Raw genomic sequence first — 15,303 nt, forward strand, 5'->3', positions numbered from 1 at the left:
GATAAGGGTAGAAATTCTATTTTGGGACTTCAAGGCTAAAAACATGCCAATGAATAATAATTAGATTAATACTTCAAAAGAGAAGTTATTTTAAGATCTTTCACTTCCATATAAGGAAAGATTAAACGATTTGCTTTGAGTAATAAATAAATTGATGAAGCGTAAGAATACAGAAAAAGCATATGACTGGGACCTCTTCACACTGTTTAATCATCCTATAAAATGCAGAGCGCTAATTTTGGCGTGGCTTTTTGTTGATTATCATGCCTAATAAAAATCCGTCAGCTTAGACGGGATATGTGTCCCCCCTCTCCCGCTTTGGAGAGGGGTTAAACTGCTATTTCACCATCGCAACTTAATAAAAGAAGATTATGCACCACTGGACTCTTCAATCATGTTGCTCTCAATACTGATTTACTAAAAAATCATTAGATATATATATATATATATTAGATATCCCTTGTTAAAAGTAAAAAAAAAAGCAATAAAAGTTCCAAGAAAAAATTTAAGAGATAGTGTAACAAGAGTGTTATCAAAATCTTATAAATAGTCATTTTAAATTCTGTTTGAGTGCCTGAAAAAAAGCGTTCATCGAAAAGAAGAGTTAAAAAGAGATTAAAAACGTTCAAAATCCCTGCTCCTATTCTGTATCTATTAGTTATTACACATACAGATAAACTTCATATATCTTATATCTATACATGTGTGGGGAAAGACCATTAGGCAAAGGCAACCTCCTTCTATCAAAAGGTATCTCAAGATTGCTTCAAGTTAGCATATACTAGTGAATTGATGTTTAATAATCGTAGTGGTAGTTACGCCACAATACTCATCCACCAGAATTTTATCAGGGATAGAATTCGATGAACGGATACCACTATATGCTGTATTTGTGAAAGGCCGGTAGAGCTGGATTAAGGTCACTGGGTTTTTGCACTTTACCCATGAGAGCTGTATTAAGTTCATAGTTGAGCGTGAGGACTCTCCTGTTTTGCTATTGATACAACTATTGATATGACTTTAGTATGTATCATGTTAATTAGAGTTAAAATCCATTACACATATTAAAGTTTATTTAAGATTTTAATGATTAAAATTTTCTTGATTACGATTGATTCCATTACACTGAGGAACACAATAAGGGGGGGGGGGGAGAAACTAAGACTACTCACCAGGGCGTCATGTCTATTCGATTCAACTGTCGTACTCCAAGACAACGCTTCAACTGACTCCTAAAAGGATGCAAACCCCTACAGTAAGAGGGAACTTCGCCAAACTCACCCTTTGGCTCACTTTATCGAAGTTTTTGGCGCACTTACTATTTTGAGTCTCCTTGCTCTCCATCACTATTAGCAGTCGAGTGTGTGCAGTATCTCGTTGAGTGTAAATGAGACTATGAAGCAATCGCTCTAGGAGGACGATGACGCAGTCACAAATAGCAAGTCAACTATTCAATGTGGACCATACATCGAAGGAGTCGTGATCATATCATGTCCGCAGGTCACCAATGTAGAGGAAGACCATTTGACAATGTCAATCTTCACCTATCAAAGAGTACCTCAAAATTGAATCAAGTTAGCATGTCTTATGTACTACACTGCTAAAAATTACGAGCCACATGGCACCAAAAATCGGTATTCATTTGCTGACTACATAAAATGGAGTTCAGTTTTACCATATTTTGGGATTTAAAATAGCTCCAAATATCAGTTGAAGGTTGCACCAAAAGTAAGTGTTTTGAAGAAACAAAACGCCGATTTTCATTCTTTTTTTTCCTTTATAAAAGCAGAGGAAAGTTTCACCATTATTAGGTATTTTTAAAGAGCTCAAATGCAAGCCAAGGTAGCTATTTACCGTAACAAAACTATTTACCGGAAGTATGTTATTTTATGACATACTTCTGACCATTTTATTCAGCCCACCAAATTTAGAAATTCAGCATAAAAGAAATGAACTCTAATTAATGCAAATAAAACATTTATCTACCTAAATAAGTTGATACTTGAAACAACATGAATTAGTCGTCCCGAAATACCAAAACCGAGTTGCAAAGAAAACATGGCGTCGTAAACAACTATGGTTCAGTTTACAGTCACCATCAAAGTTTTACGTCCTTTACCAAATTTTGGTGCTGTCAGTTGTACCGTGGATGTATTTTTCGATCATACTTCACAATTTATGGTGTAACTAAAATGAAATGATCTTCTTTTTAACTAAATTTTGGGATAATGAGAACCTTTGCACCAAGTACTGGTTAAAGATTTACTAAGTTGTTTTACAGTGTAGTGGTAGTTACGCCACATTGTAACCATGACAGCGCACAATTGAAAATATGGAAAAACAGATAAACAAGTTCTCAATATTGCATGCGAACAACTCAACGTAGAAGGAGGCAAATAAATGTAAAATGTGATTAAATAAATATGAGTGATATGTAACAAGAATACCGCACCTATCGGTGATACAACTCTAAAGATCTTAAGGAAAGTTTAATCAGTATTAATGGGTTTTAGCAATAAAATTTTGTATTTTAGATACTGCTACTGAGCTACACAACTCCGGAATGTGGTGATTGTTTAAAAGCTGAAGAAAAAACAACATCAAAGTCGCTGTTCCATTTGCCAGCTATTAGTGATTACACATACAGATAAACTTCATATATCTTCTATATATACATGTATTTAGAGCAACTTGTATGTTTTAAAAAGTATTATCCACAGATGAAAATTTCGATAAAGCACACTTTCAAATTTTGCAATGGAACACTAGAGTCTCTAGAACACTAGAAATGTATTGATTGCTTGCACGCGTGCTATGTCTAGTTCCTCTCTCTAGATTTAGTCCCTAAATCTAGATTTAGTCCCTAAAAAGACTACTAGAGTTTAATGGAGAAAAATTTGAATTAAAAATATTTTTTATTTGAGGCACACAAGCCAGTTGCAACTTATTAAAAATTTATATTCCTGAATAACCTTTCACGCTATAATAAGGTAAGTAACTGAACTTTGTGTGTGAATCATATAAATTAAATATTTGTTGGAATGAAAACTTTAAGTCGAGTTGCTTATGATTAAACCCATTTTAAGTATACATATGTGCAGCATATATAATTTAACAGGAATATATAGACTAAAAAAAAGATAGTAATGAAAGATAAGACTATAGGGTTATAAGAAAGTGAGTTCGTGTTCTAAATACATTTAGGTTTAATCTACAGTGCAATGAAATTTGTGATAAGACATTAATGATGCAAATTATATTTATCAATTTTATTTTTTGATTTGCAATTTTTAAAACGTAACAGAGCCCTATAATGTTTTATTGTAAAGTTAAATTTTAAATGCGCAATGTTACGCAATTTAGTTTAACAAACACATAATTGTATTTCAATATCAGCACAATTAACTTTTGATTCAATAATTATAAGTTATTGAGAAATCAAATATTGTTTTGTTTAAAAGTAATATTGATATTTTCATTTGAAGGCATATCAACAGATATTTGGACCTTACGAAAATAAGCCTTTTTATCAGTGTATTGCACAGCATCTGCAGCCAAAAAGCAGAGGATATGTAAAGTTAAACTCCACAAATCCTTATGACCCACCAATCATTAATCCTAATTATTACGATGATCCACAAGATCTTAGGGACGTTGTTGAAGGTAAGGATTTTTCGCTTTTCATAACTTTAGGTGCTATTTAACTGCACGGTGTGCAAAATAAAGTACGTCATCAAACTCATAATAAATTGAAAGAGTTAAATGGGTCAATCACTTTCAATGAGGCGAACCGGGTTCGAATTCCGTATCCGGCTTGCATCGACCACAGTGCTGACGTGAAATATCCTCAGTGGTAGACGGATCATGGGTTACTGTACGATTTCATGATACAATTATTATATAGATAGATAAATAGCGGAGCCATAAGATTGATTGTGGTAATTTTCAAATATTATGAGTTACCTGGAACAACAGTATTATACCAGATAATACTGAATACAGTTAATCTTAATTTTGATAGGATGGACTGAAAAGCGAAATTAATGGAGAAATGGAACTAATTCGTTACGGTGCACAGCAAAAAGTTGTCATACTATTGCTCACATCTATGATGCATAATTTTGTTAATTTGTAATGGTAATGCGTGCAGTTTTAATAGGTTCCAAATATGCTTTTATATTGGTACAACGTGTTTTGGAGTAAATTTGGTACCAATTACAGCTGCACCAATGCTGTACATTTTTATGATTATCATTTCTATATAACAAATTTATCACCATATGATAAATTTGTTTTATAGATACATATGTACATGAGAAAGTAGCTTGACTGTGGTAAATTTTTAACAATTAATTTTTAATTATTGCAGGACTAAGAGTTTGTTACAAGATCGGAACTAGCAGAGCAATGCGAAAAATTGGATCAAAACCTTTTGCTACAGTTTTTCCAGGCTGCGAAAGGTTTTCGCTGAATAGTGACGAATATTTCGCGTGCATGGCAAGATCATTGGCCCTCACCATAAGTCATTATGTTGGAACTGCGAAAATGGGTGCTGTAGACGATCCAAGAACAGTAGTAGATCCTCAATTGAAGTAAATTTTTCTTTTGAGTTTACTTTCATAAATAAAAAATAAAGTAATGATGAAAATTAAAAAAAAAACATTTGGTTAGTCAAAATATTTTTTCTTGCAGTACTCTATATCCTGCTTATAAAGGTTGTCCCAATATTCAAGCAAAATTTGAATTAAAATTTAGCAGTGGTTCAGATATTAAATGTTGCTATCATTTTGAGCATTGTTGAGTCATTTCCAAGTAGTTTAAATTGTTGTTTTGAATAAGAATTGGCAGCTCAGATTATGGTATCAGACCTTTGTTTTATTTAGTCGTCTAAGGCTTATAGCTCTAAGTTTATAACCAACCCAAGCCATGAATGCAGAAAACGATAGCTGGATAACGAGATTCAAACCCAGTTATAATCAATCATACTAAAATTAATTCAAACTAGGCTTAACAGAGTAAATGAGAAAATAAATGAAATATTTTAAAATCATTCAACATAATTGACAGATATTTAACAATTAAAATATAATTATTCTTATAAAACTGAAGGTATATTTTGAAGCCGTGAACTTTTGTTTCGGTAGATATTTTATAGCATAGAAGAGAATAATAATATCCTGCCGATTGCAAACAATCTACAATCGATGTGCAAAGTTTGCTAAAATTGGTGTTTTCGGAAAGGAAAATAATTCAAAATGGCGTGAATGTGCGGAGCTTGGTTTGCGATTTCTTCTTTATTAGTGTTTATGTTAGACATATCTTTTCAAGTTATATATGAATGTTTAATTTAATGTCAACGTGAAATAAAGTGATTTTTAGCAAGTTCTTTTAGCCACTCAAAATTCGAAGAGATACAGATATTATAGAGTCGAGTATAAGTCGGAGTCAAAAACTTTAACTACAACTTCATAGCTTTGGTATAGGCTGTTCATAGACTATTGCGACTTCAGTAGTCACTACAGTCTTTTCTGGTTGAGAGTTCTATCTAAAGAATGATGACAAAATGTTTGGTATTATTTACTGTTATTCCTTTTGTTGTAGAAATGGTGTAGTAGAAATGGGTACTGTAATCGATCCTAAAACAGTAATTGATCCTCAATTGAAGTAGTTTCTTATTTTTTGTTTACTTGAAAAAATTTGGATAACTTTCGGTACTATTGTCTTTAAAAACTGAGCAATTCTTTTCTGCTGCCTATGAGCCTATTCCAACATGAGCCTATTCCAACTGAAATATTTGAACAATAGTCTGTGAATTTTATCCTCAGATTGTACCATGCTGTTGCTTCAAGTGGTGGTTATTTTGCAACACAAAATTGTTTCATAGTTTATTTTTATATAGCTTATATGTTTTATGATTGTTTATCATAGTTAATAGTTTTATTAGTTGGCAACTGTATCTGTTAACGAATTTAATGCTGATATTTGGTGAGAAGAGACTGATAGCTAACTAATCAAAACGCAGAAAATCCCACAATTATATCTCTTTTCTTTCTGTTTTTGATCGGTGGTAATTTTCAGGATATTGGGATATACGACCCGTTTTCATTTCTTTTATTTATAACTTCGGATTCGTCTATCATTAATTAGAATGATTTTCACTCATCATCAAATCAAGAATTTCTCTATACTATTATTGAAACATTTTTCGTACAAACTCTTATGCGTGGTTTCCTTATTCGAATATGGTAAGCCTATGCCAATTCAAAAATCATCGAAAAGAAAATTGCTCAACATAATTCTAGAGATGCAGAAATTCTGAGCAGCATTAAAAATCTTTTTCTGACTAACTTTTTTATTGAAAATATTTTCTGTGACTTATTATATTCAACAAGATAGGCATCTAAAAACACAGCTGTATAACAAAACAATGATATTTGATTTTAGATAATATCTGTATCTGAAATTGGATTTTATCTCAGCTATTTGTTTAATTTAATTGGTTTTCGTGATCTGTTTTCATCAGGAATTTCTTCTTATTTATTCCGATCGGAAAGCTAAGAATCCAAATAAAATTGCTTTTAGCCTGAATATCACTTGAAACGATAAGTCTGAAAATAAATGTAATAAAAATGTCCTTTTTTCAAAAAAAAAACTTATTTGGTGCATAGTAAAAGAATTGATTATCCCGGCACTATTTTGATGCTTGCTTCTCAGAGTAATGCAATACTTTCCCTTCCTTTAACTTCCAGAAATAAAAAAAATATTAAAATTACAAAAATGTTCCTATGACTCACGCGCACGAAAAAGACGCTCGCAGTACATAAAGAAACCTTTATTAAAAAAAATCCCCAACTTTTTGTATACGTTGGAAAGCATTATTAACAGAAATAAAAAAGATCAGATCTGAGAAATAAAAAAAAATTGTTCCATTATCAGGCTCCGAACACCTAATGCCTATCAACAAGACTTAATCGACTGTTTCAGTAATGTTTCAGTGATGCATCCGTTTAATGTCATCATCAAATTAATTGTCACCAGTGCAATTATTTAAATGTTTCTGAAACTTCTGATGTATGTAACATCAAATTGTTTGTTACTCTTTAATAATAAATATTTATTAGTTATTGAAACAGAAGAGTGCAGATTGTACATGAGTGTGAGTTAGGTAAAATGTACAGGATGTTTACTAAAATTTGCGTAAGAAGTATATATTGCTAAAAATACAGTTTTTCATTTAAAATTTGAAATTTTTTGAATTTGCGAAGTATGTGATCTAGCTTTATGAGAGAAATAGTATATCGGAAAATGGAAATGGGGAGCTTCGTAAAATACTCTCGTTTTGGTTGAAATTTTCAATGATCTGTTTTCATAAATGGGGCTAAATTTAGTTGATATGATATTTGATTTCATCTGTCGAAGCGTGGGTATTCGGGAACATTCAGGCATAAGTCTTAAACTTCAAAAAAAAAAAAAAAAATGCTAATCAGCTTCAAATTGTATGTATTATTTGGGAGCTGAGCCCCCTGTTCACCGTCGCTCAATAACACTGAATATTTCTTTTTAATAATTGTTAATTTTTGGCATATAAGAGTTTTTTTTAAAAAAGAAACTTGATATTATTCGCTTAAAATGTATGTACACCCACACAAAAAATTGTAACCTTACTCTTGTGCTCTCACTTTCCAAGTTGAAATATTTCTCTTATGATTCTTTTAAGATCTATTAGTAAACAAGAGTGATTTGTCTAAGAAATCATATTTAAAAATAACATTTAAAATTAAAAGTGCATTGTTATAACAAATTTGGTAAGTTTACAATAATTTATAATTTTCGCTCACCAAACTGACGGATATATAAAATACAATTTTTGCATGCACAGCACTGTGAATGAGGCTGATCGTTAAGTTCTAAATCATTTAACAAATCTCTCCAACTGTAATTAATAATAGTATATAAATATAATTTAGGTAAAAAATAATAATCATAAAATGGATAATAAGATTAGACTCCGATTTAAATAACTTTATTTCAGAATGTAGGGCTGAGTTACGTCATAAAATTATTATTAATAATAATAATAAAAAAATTATCTTAGTTTCAAGCTATTAATTTAGAAAACATTTAAAAACAAAACCGTAATAATAGCAGTACAAGTAAATACCGTAGGTCAGTGTTTCTCAAAGTGTGGTACAAATTGTTCCCGTACCCCCAGGGGTACGGGAACAATTTAGCGGGGGTACGAGTTCTTATGTGAAATATTTTGAAAGAAACGAAAATTCCAAAATTTTTTATTTAAAAGCAAAGCGAATAGGCTATTTTTTGCAAAGTTAACAGTTAATAATTAGTGGTGACCATAGCCAGTTGTAATTTTTAACTTTTGTGCAATTTTTTTATAGTAAAAATTACATTCATTTTTTTATTAGTGGTACACAGCGTTACGAGAAATTTAGAAATGGTACAGAAAAGTCATAAGTTTGTGAAGCACTGCCTTAGGGATACAGAATTAGGGATACAAAAATATTTATAGGAAAACAGTACTGTTATGAAATTTACGCTTATGACAACCAAAACAATACAGAAATCGATGCAGGAAAACTGGATCTTACCATGTGATTTTATGGCAAATAAAAATGCATCGATAACTACGGAGAATTGTGTTTGACCATTATGTTTTTATGTTACATAGAGTTATGGAATCTCATAGGCCAGATCTGTTCACCAAAACTCGAAATATAAGACCTAGAAAGAAACAATGTTGAAAGTATCATTTAACATTAAAAAGTAAATTTTTTATTAATTTTTAATAAGCCTGAAGTATTAGTGGGACTGGAAAGTAGCGTCGTTTCGGTGCATTTGATATTTGCTATCAAGATCAAGATTATTTTCAATTAATAATGTATTCACCCTCGTTAGTAGCAACCTTTCAAAGCCTGATTGAAAATTAATCGAAATGGCTCGAAAAAAATAGGTTGGTTTTTAAGACTAACTAATATTTAGTGCTCCTAAAGTGACATTAATTTCCGGTTCACCTAATACTAAATGTTAATGACAGTCGCTCTTTATGCTTTTTTTTGTTAGAAATACTTTGAACACGCATTTTCGGTAAAAAATTAAATTGCGAAAAAACTTCATACATAAAATTCATGAATTTTAGGTAATTTTTTTATAAAATAAGTTAAGAAAAATTATAATTCAAGAATTTAATCCTAAATATAAACTAAATTAGACCCTGAGTAAAAATTTTTTTTACTAAAATTAAATCATCAGTATAAAATTTAGTGAAAAAGATGAAGTTTCAGAAAAACTTACTCAAATGATTATTGTAAAAACGAGCTTCTTGTAGAATTAAAAACTACATGTCAAACTTTCAAAACTTTCAAACTATTAAAAAGCTAACAATAACTATTGGTTATGGTATATTTGTTAAGCTTGAAAAGCTTATTACATTCTCGTTAAATGAAATTGGAAATAACATATATTTCGTTCTTATTTGTTCTTCTTCATATTTCAGGGTGAAGGGTATCAGGGGTCTTCGTGTGGTGGATGCGTCTGTGTTTCCCATTCTAACATCTGGAAACACGAACACTCCAACAATTATGGTGGCAGAAAAAGCTGCAGACATGATTAAAGCGAGTACTAATTGCTAGAGACGCATTTCAATGGTTTAATCCAGATTTGGTTTCACAGAGTTAGTTACCTATTCTATTAGCATAAAATTGAAGTCTAATAAATTTGCTTGCTCTCCAATCCAGCTTTGACTGTATAATTTAATTTTATAAATTCCTATTTAAATTTTCACAATAAGTAAAAACTCGTTAAGTGTTTCTCGTAAAACATATTACTTAGTGAAGTGTGTGAAAGTAATTCCTAAAAATGTTTCGCAATTTTGTATTCGTTGCTTTAATAGACGCAATCTTACATTAAAATTTCTGATGAAAGAAAATCTAACTTATTCTTTCTTTAATATGTGTAAAACGGTTAAAAAGTTAGACTCAGTTTTAATTGTATTTATTCGTAAAAGTTGCGGAATAAGGGAATATACATAGTATTACTTTATAATAAAATAATACCACTTTAAGTTGTTAATCTTTTATTATGAGTTAATAATCAAAGTTAAATACTAATGAATGCAGAGAATAATACTAAGTAAAGGTGATAAATATATTGCAAGAAAAGACCTTTAAATAGTTCATATCGAATTATTTAAAGGGTATCAAATATCCTTTATTAATTTCATACCATTTGGATCATCTTGGTTAATTATGGTATTTTGGTATATGGTATTATGGTATTTGGTATATATGGTATCGGCTTGGTAATTTTATGTGATTTGCTAACCAATCAGAATGTGCCAAAAACATCGTAACAAGCCTGAAAAAAATGCTTGTTAAATTTACGCCATTCCTGAAGTTAATAACCTCCCCTGGTAGCAAAAAAGATATTATCTAATATTGGAAAGATGCAATATAATATTGCCGTGCTAGAAACCGCTAGATTCTTGAATCTTATCTTCGAATATTAAAATTAATATTATATAAGATTAAATAGTATTCGATCTAATATTCAAACTTTCAAAATTATCATCTATTTCATTAGTTTTGCACCAGATCCACTGTTTTGCAAAAGGGCATCCCATATTATTAATAAATATTTATTTATGAAAGAAAACAATAAATTAAATGTTCCTTAAAATATTATTTTTAGCCAATGCAATTTTATGCCAGAGAACACAAGAAAATATAAACAGAAGTAAACTGTTTTCGCGAACGATATAAATCTGGAAAAACTTTTTAAACTGTCAAGTTGTAACTCTTCACGATTGTTTACATCGACATAGTTCCATCGTCGCCATGGTTCGTGGTCGGCAGCTGAATGAATTTTACAACTTCAAAGGTATTTATAATTTAGTAGTTATTTAGTAAACTTTATAAATTTCAATGATAGATACTTAATGCCCTAAAATAGTATCGTAGGTAGTGTTTTCCCTTTGGTTAAAAATTAGCTGGAAAAGTAATATAAAGCACTTCAATGTATTATTTGTTATAGAGAGGATGAGAATGTAGAAACTTTTAGTGTACTTAATAACTTTTACAGCTTAATTAAAAAATTCACGAATTATTTTAATGATCATGTATCTAATAAAGTTAGTGAATATTATGATTGTGCTAATTCTTTACTACGTATTGTCTAACTATAAATAATAAGTATTGTAGTTAGTTTAGAATAGGCTCGTAAAAACAATGTTTACTTGGTTATTCGCATTTGACAGAATTTCTCTGCAACAATGATTAAAATAAAAAATAATTTTTGGTAAACAAGCTTGCCATGTTAAAATAATTATTAATTTATCGGCTACTTTTCAGTTATAACCATGACATTTTAGAATGTTTGAAATTTTATTCATAAGACAAACACTATTGTTACTTTATTAAAATTTCCTGATTAAAATACTGTAAAATAATGAGTTAAACATCTTTATTTTCATTTCTTGAACATCGACCAATTTGCATATTTTTGATTCATCATTATTTATATTAATGTTTAAATGATAACAAATGATTAAAAAATAAACAGCAATATGGTCTATTCAAAGTGTGTTTACGTTGAATAAAGAGCAGTACTGAAAAGGAGCTACAGTTTTTATTCAGGAAGTTTTACAAAAAAATGTGATCATTTCCTATCGGCTCCATTAGCTTGTGCAATGTACAATGTATTTTGATAGTTAAGTGTCATTGGGCTTTATCTTTAAAAAAATTAAAAAGTATTGAATTTGTGATATTTTTGTATCAGTATATACTAGAATGTTCACTTCAAGTAAAAAGGGCTTAAGGGTTTTGTACTATAATTTCTTTTCTCTCTTTCATTTTTATTTTTAAAGAAAGAATAAAAATTTTACCTGAGAACTGTTATAAATGAAATATTTTTCAATTCTCGCGTGGTGTTACCGAGATTTTCTGGCGCAGGTAGTGATACGGAAATCTACCCGTTAAATTTTAGACATTTCCAAATTAAATGATTAAAGTTTCAAATAAATATTCAATGCTTAATAGTTTTAAATTTAGTTTTAACTAATTTACTGTTTTCAATGTAAAGTACTGTAAAGTTTCATATTTAGTGATTTCAATGTAAAGTTTAACTTCCTTTCTTATATAATTTTAGCTTCGTCTGCTGGATTAACAAGTTAATCTACCAGGAAGGAACAATTCAATTTTGAGATCGGATCCTGACAAGAATTTGGATCTTGACGAAAGGCAGAGCAACTGGTGTGTATATGCTGCTAGGTCCACTTTAAATCTGTCGGAGTTGAGAGTTTATTTGTTTGTTGTTGTGTTGAGTAGAAGTTTGAAGAAAGGCGCATACCTGTGTGATTCACCCCTACTGTGTGTGTTTGTGTCATCTGCACATTATTAACTGTTGCTGATAATTTTATAAAAACTTTCAAAAAAGCATTTAATGATTTCTCGGTTTATCGGTTTGAAATATAGTTGCAAGTAAACAAATACTTGCAATTGAAGGAATAAAACTGTATGAAATGGCTGTTAAAGTCCTCTTGTTGGCCTTAAACATTCAGGAAGTTACGGGAGAGATACGTTATGTGATTCATACCTGCTGTGTGTGCTCCTGTGGTATACACATTGTTAACGGTTGCTGACTATTTTATAAAATCTTTCAATAAAGCAAAGATTCCCCAGTTTATTGCTCTGAAATAAAGTTGCAGGTAAAAAAAAATTGCAATTGAAGAAAAAAAAAACTTTAAACTGCGTGAAATGACTGCAAAGTTTTGGAATTTTTTTTCATTTAAAAATAATAATAAATAAAATGATAGCACATATATAATAGAATATGTTTGTGCAAATTTAATTTGGATAAAACTTAATATTTACTGACTGTTTTGAATTTAAAACGTTTTGTAAATGTTTTGCTAAGATTGTTGGTTTAGTACACCTTTAAGTAATTATCGAATTGAGGAAAATTTATGATGTTCAAACATAAAGTAACTTTTACATGATAAAAAATTATTGGCAATTTTCATAATATTAGATGCTTTCCTAGTTTTACTCCCTGGAAAAATTTCAGCGTTGCGTATAGGATTTTTTTAGGTGTTTTGTTAAAGAAAATTTCAGATACTAAAAGAATAAAGTTACGCAAGTATTTCTCTATTTCATTTAAATGAAAAAAGAAGTGGAAGAAAATATTTCTAGATGTAAGTTATTTGAATATTTTCGAATTATGTTTTTTATTGTGCCAATTATTACGAAAAATGACAACTTAAAAATTGAATTTTATTTTAGGATTTTAAGGAAAAAAAATTAAAGTTAAAATTTTCTCTCAATTCAAATGTATATATAACATTATAATTATATAGTGGGGTTTTTATTATATAATTTCAGAATATAAATAATGAATGATACTGTGTAATGATATAAAATTAATGATATAAAATTAATGATATAAAATTATTAATGATATAAAATTCGTAAAAAAACTCATTGCATGAAGAAAAAAAATATCAATAAAAGTTGCGATATAGAATATATAGTTTTTTAATTAAGCTTAAAATATTCAAAAAAATTCAGCTAAAGATAAGATAATACTTTAACATAAAATAACAAACATAAGATAATACTGATATACTTTGGAGTAAGAGGGAGGAAAATGGATGGTAGCAGAATTCGCTGATATAATTTTATTTAGTATTTCGGTATTGCTAAGTAAATAATGCATGGAATAACATTATAAAACTATTGATCTATGTTTTACTGCCTCACAGCAATACAGAAAATTAAGTAAAATTATATCGCCGAATTATTCTACTACCATCATAATCTTGCTCTTGCTTACTCTAAAACTAAAAAGCAACGCGAAATAATATCAGAAAATACAAAATCTATATTATATAGCATCAAAACTAAAGCAAAATAATATTACAGTTAACGCTAGATAATATTAGTTTGCATAAAATCTAATACTACATAATGCAGAGCAAACAGTGACCTTTTGTATCTTTCTGATATTAGAAGTTAAGCAAGATTACGTTAAATTTTACTGATTTTCTGATGTTATATAATGTCAGGTGGTTCTTGGGTCACCTTGCAAGGATAGGCAAAAAATTATCCCATGACACACAGAGTCAATCACGCGCCTGAATTTCTGTTTGATTTAGCAAAGATTTGATCAAGATTCATCAGATATGATTTGATTTTATCTGATTTTTTTAAGTTTCCTTCACTTGACAAATCTTGACTAGAAGCAGGCTAGGAGAAATGCAGCTGAAAAATTAGAATTTCTCACCTCTTGTGACGTCACTCGCCTGATGTCTTTCTTTGTGTAAATAAGGACTACGGTTAAGGAAATAGTATCTTTTTTTTTAAATACGATATTCTCGGGACACAATTATTCCTTCATGTGTGAATTTTTGTTTTTTTATGAGTAAATTTTGATTCTTTATGAGTTTCATTGGTCAAAATATTAAAAGCACGCTCTACAATAGAAAGAAAATATTATGTCAGTGTTAATACGTCTTAAACGAATATGAAATAATTAATTAACAACTCTGCCCTAAGTCGCTATCTATGAGAAATATTATCAAGATAACTTCTCCCGATGCTCTTCTTGCCCCCCCCCCACTATTATCTTCGCCCAATTCATTACAAATTAAGCACTTCGAGCCTTGGTGGCTCAGGGGATAGAGCGTTCGCCTTCCAATGAGGTGAAACGGATTCGAATCCTAGAGATGGCTGATCCTAGATAGAGAATCCTAGATATACGAATTCCGCACCTAGCTCAGACCGACCACAGGATGGACGCAAAATATCCTCAGTGGTAGAGGGATCGTGGGTTAGAGTNTGTCAGTGTTAATACGTCTTAAACGAATATGAAATAATTAATTAACAACTCTGCCCTAAGTCGCTATCTATGAGAAATATTATCAAGATAACTTCTCCCGATGCTCTTCTTGCCCCCCCCCCACTATTATCTTCGCCCAATTCATTACAAATTAAGCACTTCGAGCCTTGGTAGCTCAGGGGATAGAGCGTTCGCCTTCCAATGAGGTGAAACGGATTCGAATCCTAGAGATGGCTGGTCCTAGATAGAGAATCCTAGATATACGAATTCCGCACCCAGCTCAGACCGACCACAGGGTGGACGCAAAATATCCTCAGTGGTAGAGGGATCATGGGTTAGAGTCAGGCTAACCATGGGAGGGTTTCGCTTTTTCCTCACCTTGTAACGCAAATGCGGAGGTTAGTTCCCTCAAAAAGTCCTCCACGAAGGCGAATTTCTCCCAGTATTTGATCCAGG

General features: G+C 30.6%; 1 protein-coding gene across 5 annotated transcripts in view; it reads left to right on the plus strand.

Moving 5' to 3' along the window:
• Positions 1 to 12,729, plus strand: part of LOC107441010 (glucose dehydrogenase [FAD, quinone]-like) — a 35,275-nt gene extending 22,546 nt beyond the window's left edge. For 4 of the 5 annotated variants that reach the window (XM_043039166.2, XM_043039168.2, XM_043039167.2 and 1 more), the window contains 3 exons: positions 3,486 to 3,663; positions 4,370 to 4,592; positions 9,512 to 9,747. In XM_043039166.2, coding sequence (XP_042895100.1) covers positions 3,486 to 3,663; positions 4,370 to 4,592; positions 9,512 to 9,647 — 537 coding nt within the window. In that variant the 3' untranslated portion in view covers positions 9,648 to 9,747. Of the gene's footprint in view, positions 1 to 3,485; positions 3,664 to 4,369; positions 4,593 to 9,511; positions 9,748 to 10,704; positions 10,894 to 12,159 lie in introns of those variants that run through there. The other variant, XR_011636645.1, reaches the window with a different exon arrangement.
• The last annotated feature ends 2,574 nt before the right edge of the window (positions 12,730 to 15,303 follow it).

The sequence above is a fragment of the Parasteatoda tepidariorum genome, chromosome 4 (genome assembly GCF_043381705.1).
Source record: "Parasteatoda tepidariorum isolate YZ-2023 chromosome 4, CAS_Ptep_4.0, whole genome shotgun sequence".
NCBI classification, from domain to species: Eukaryota; Metazoa; Arthropoda; class Arachnida; order Araneae; family Theridiidae; genus Parasteatoda; species Parasteatoda tepidariorum.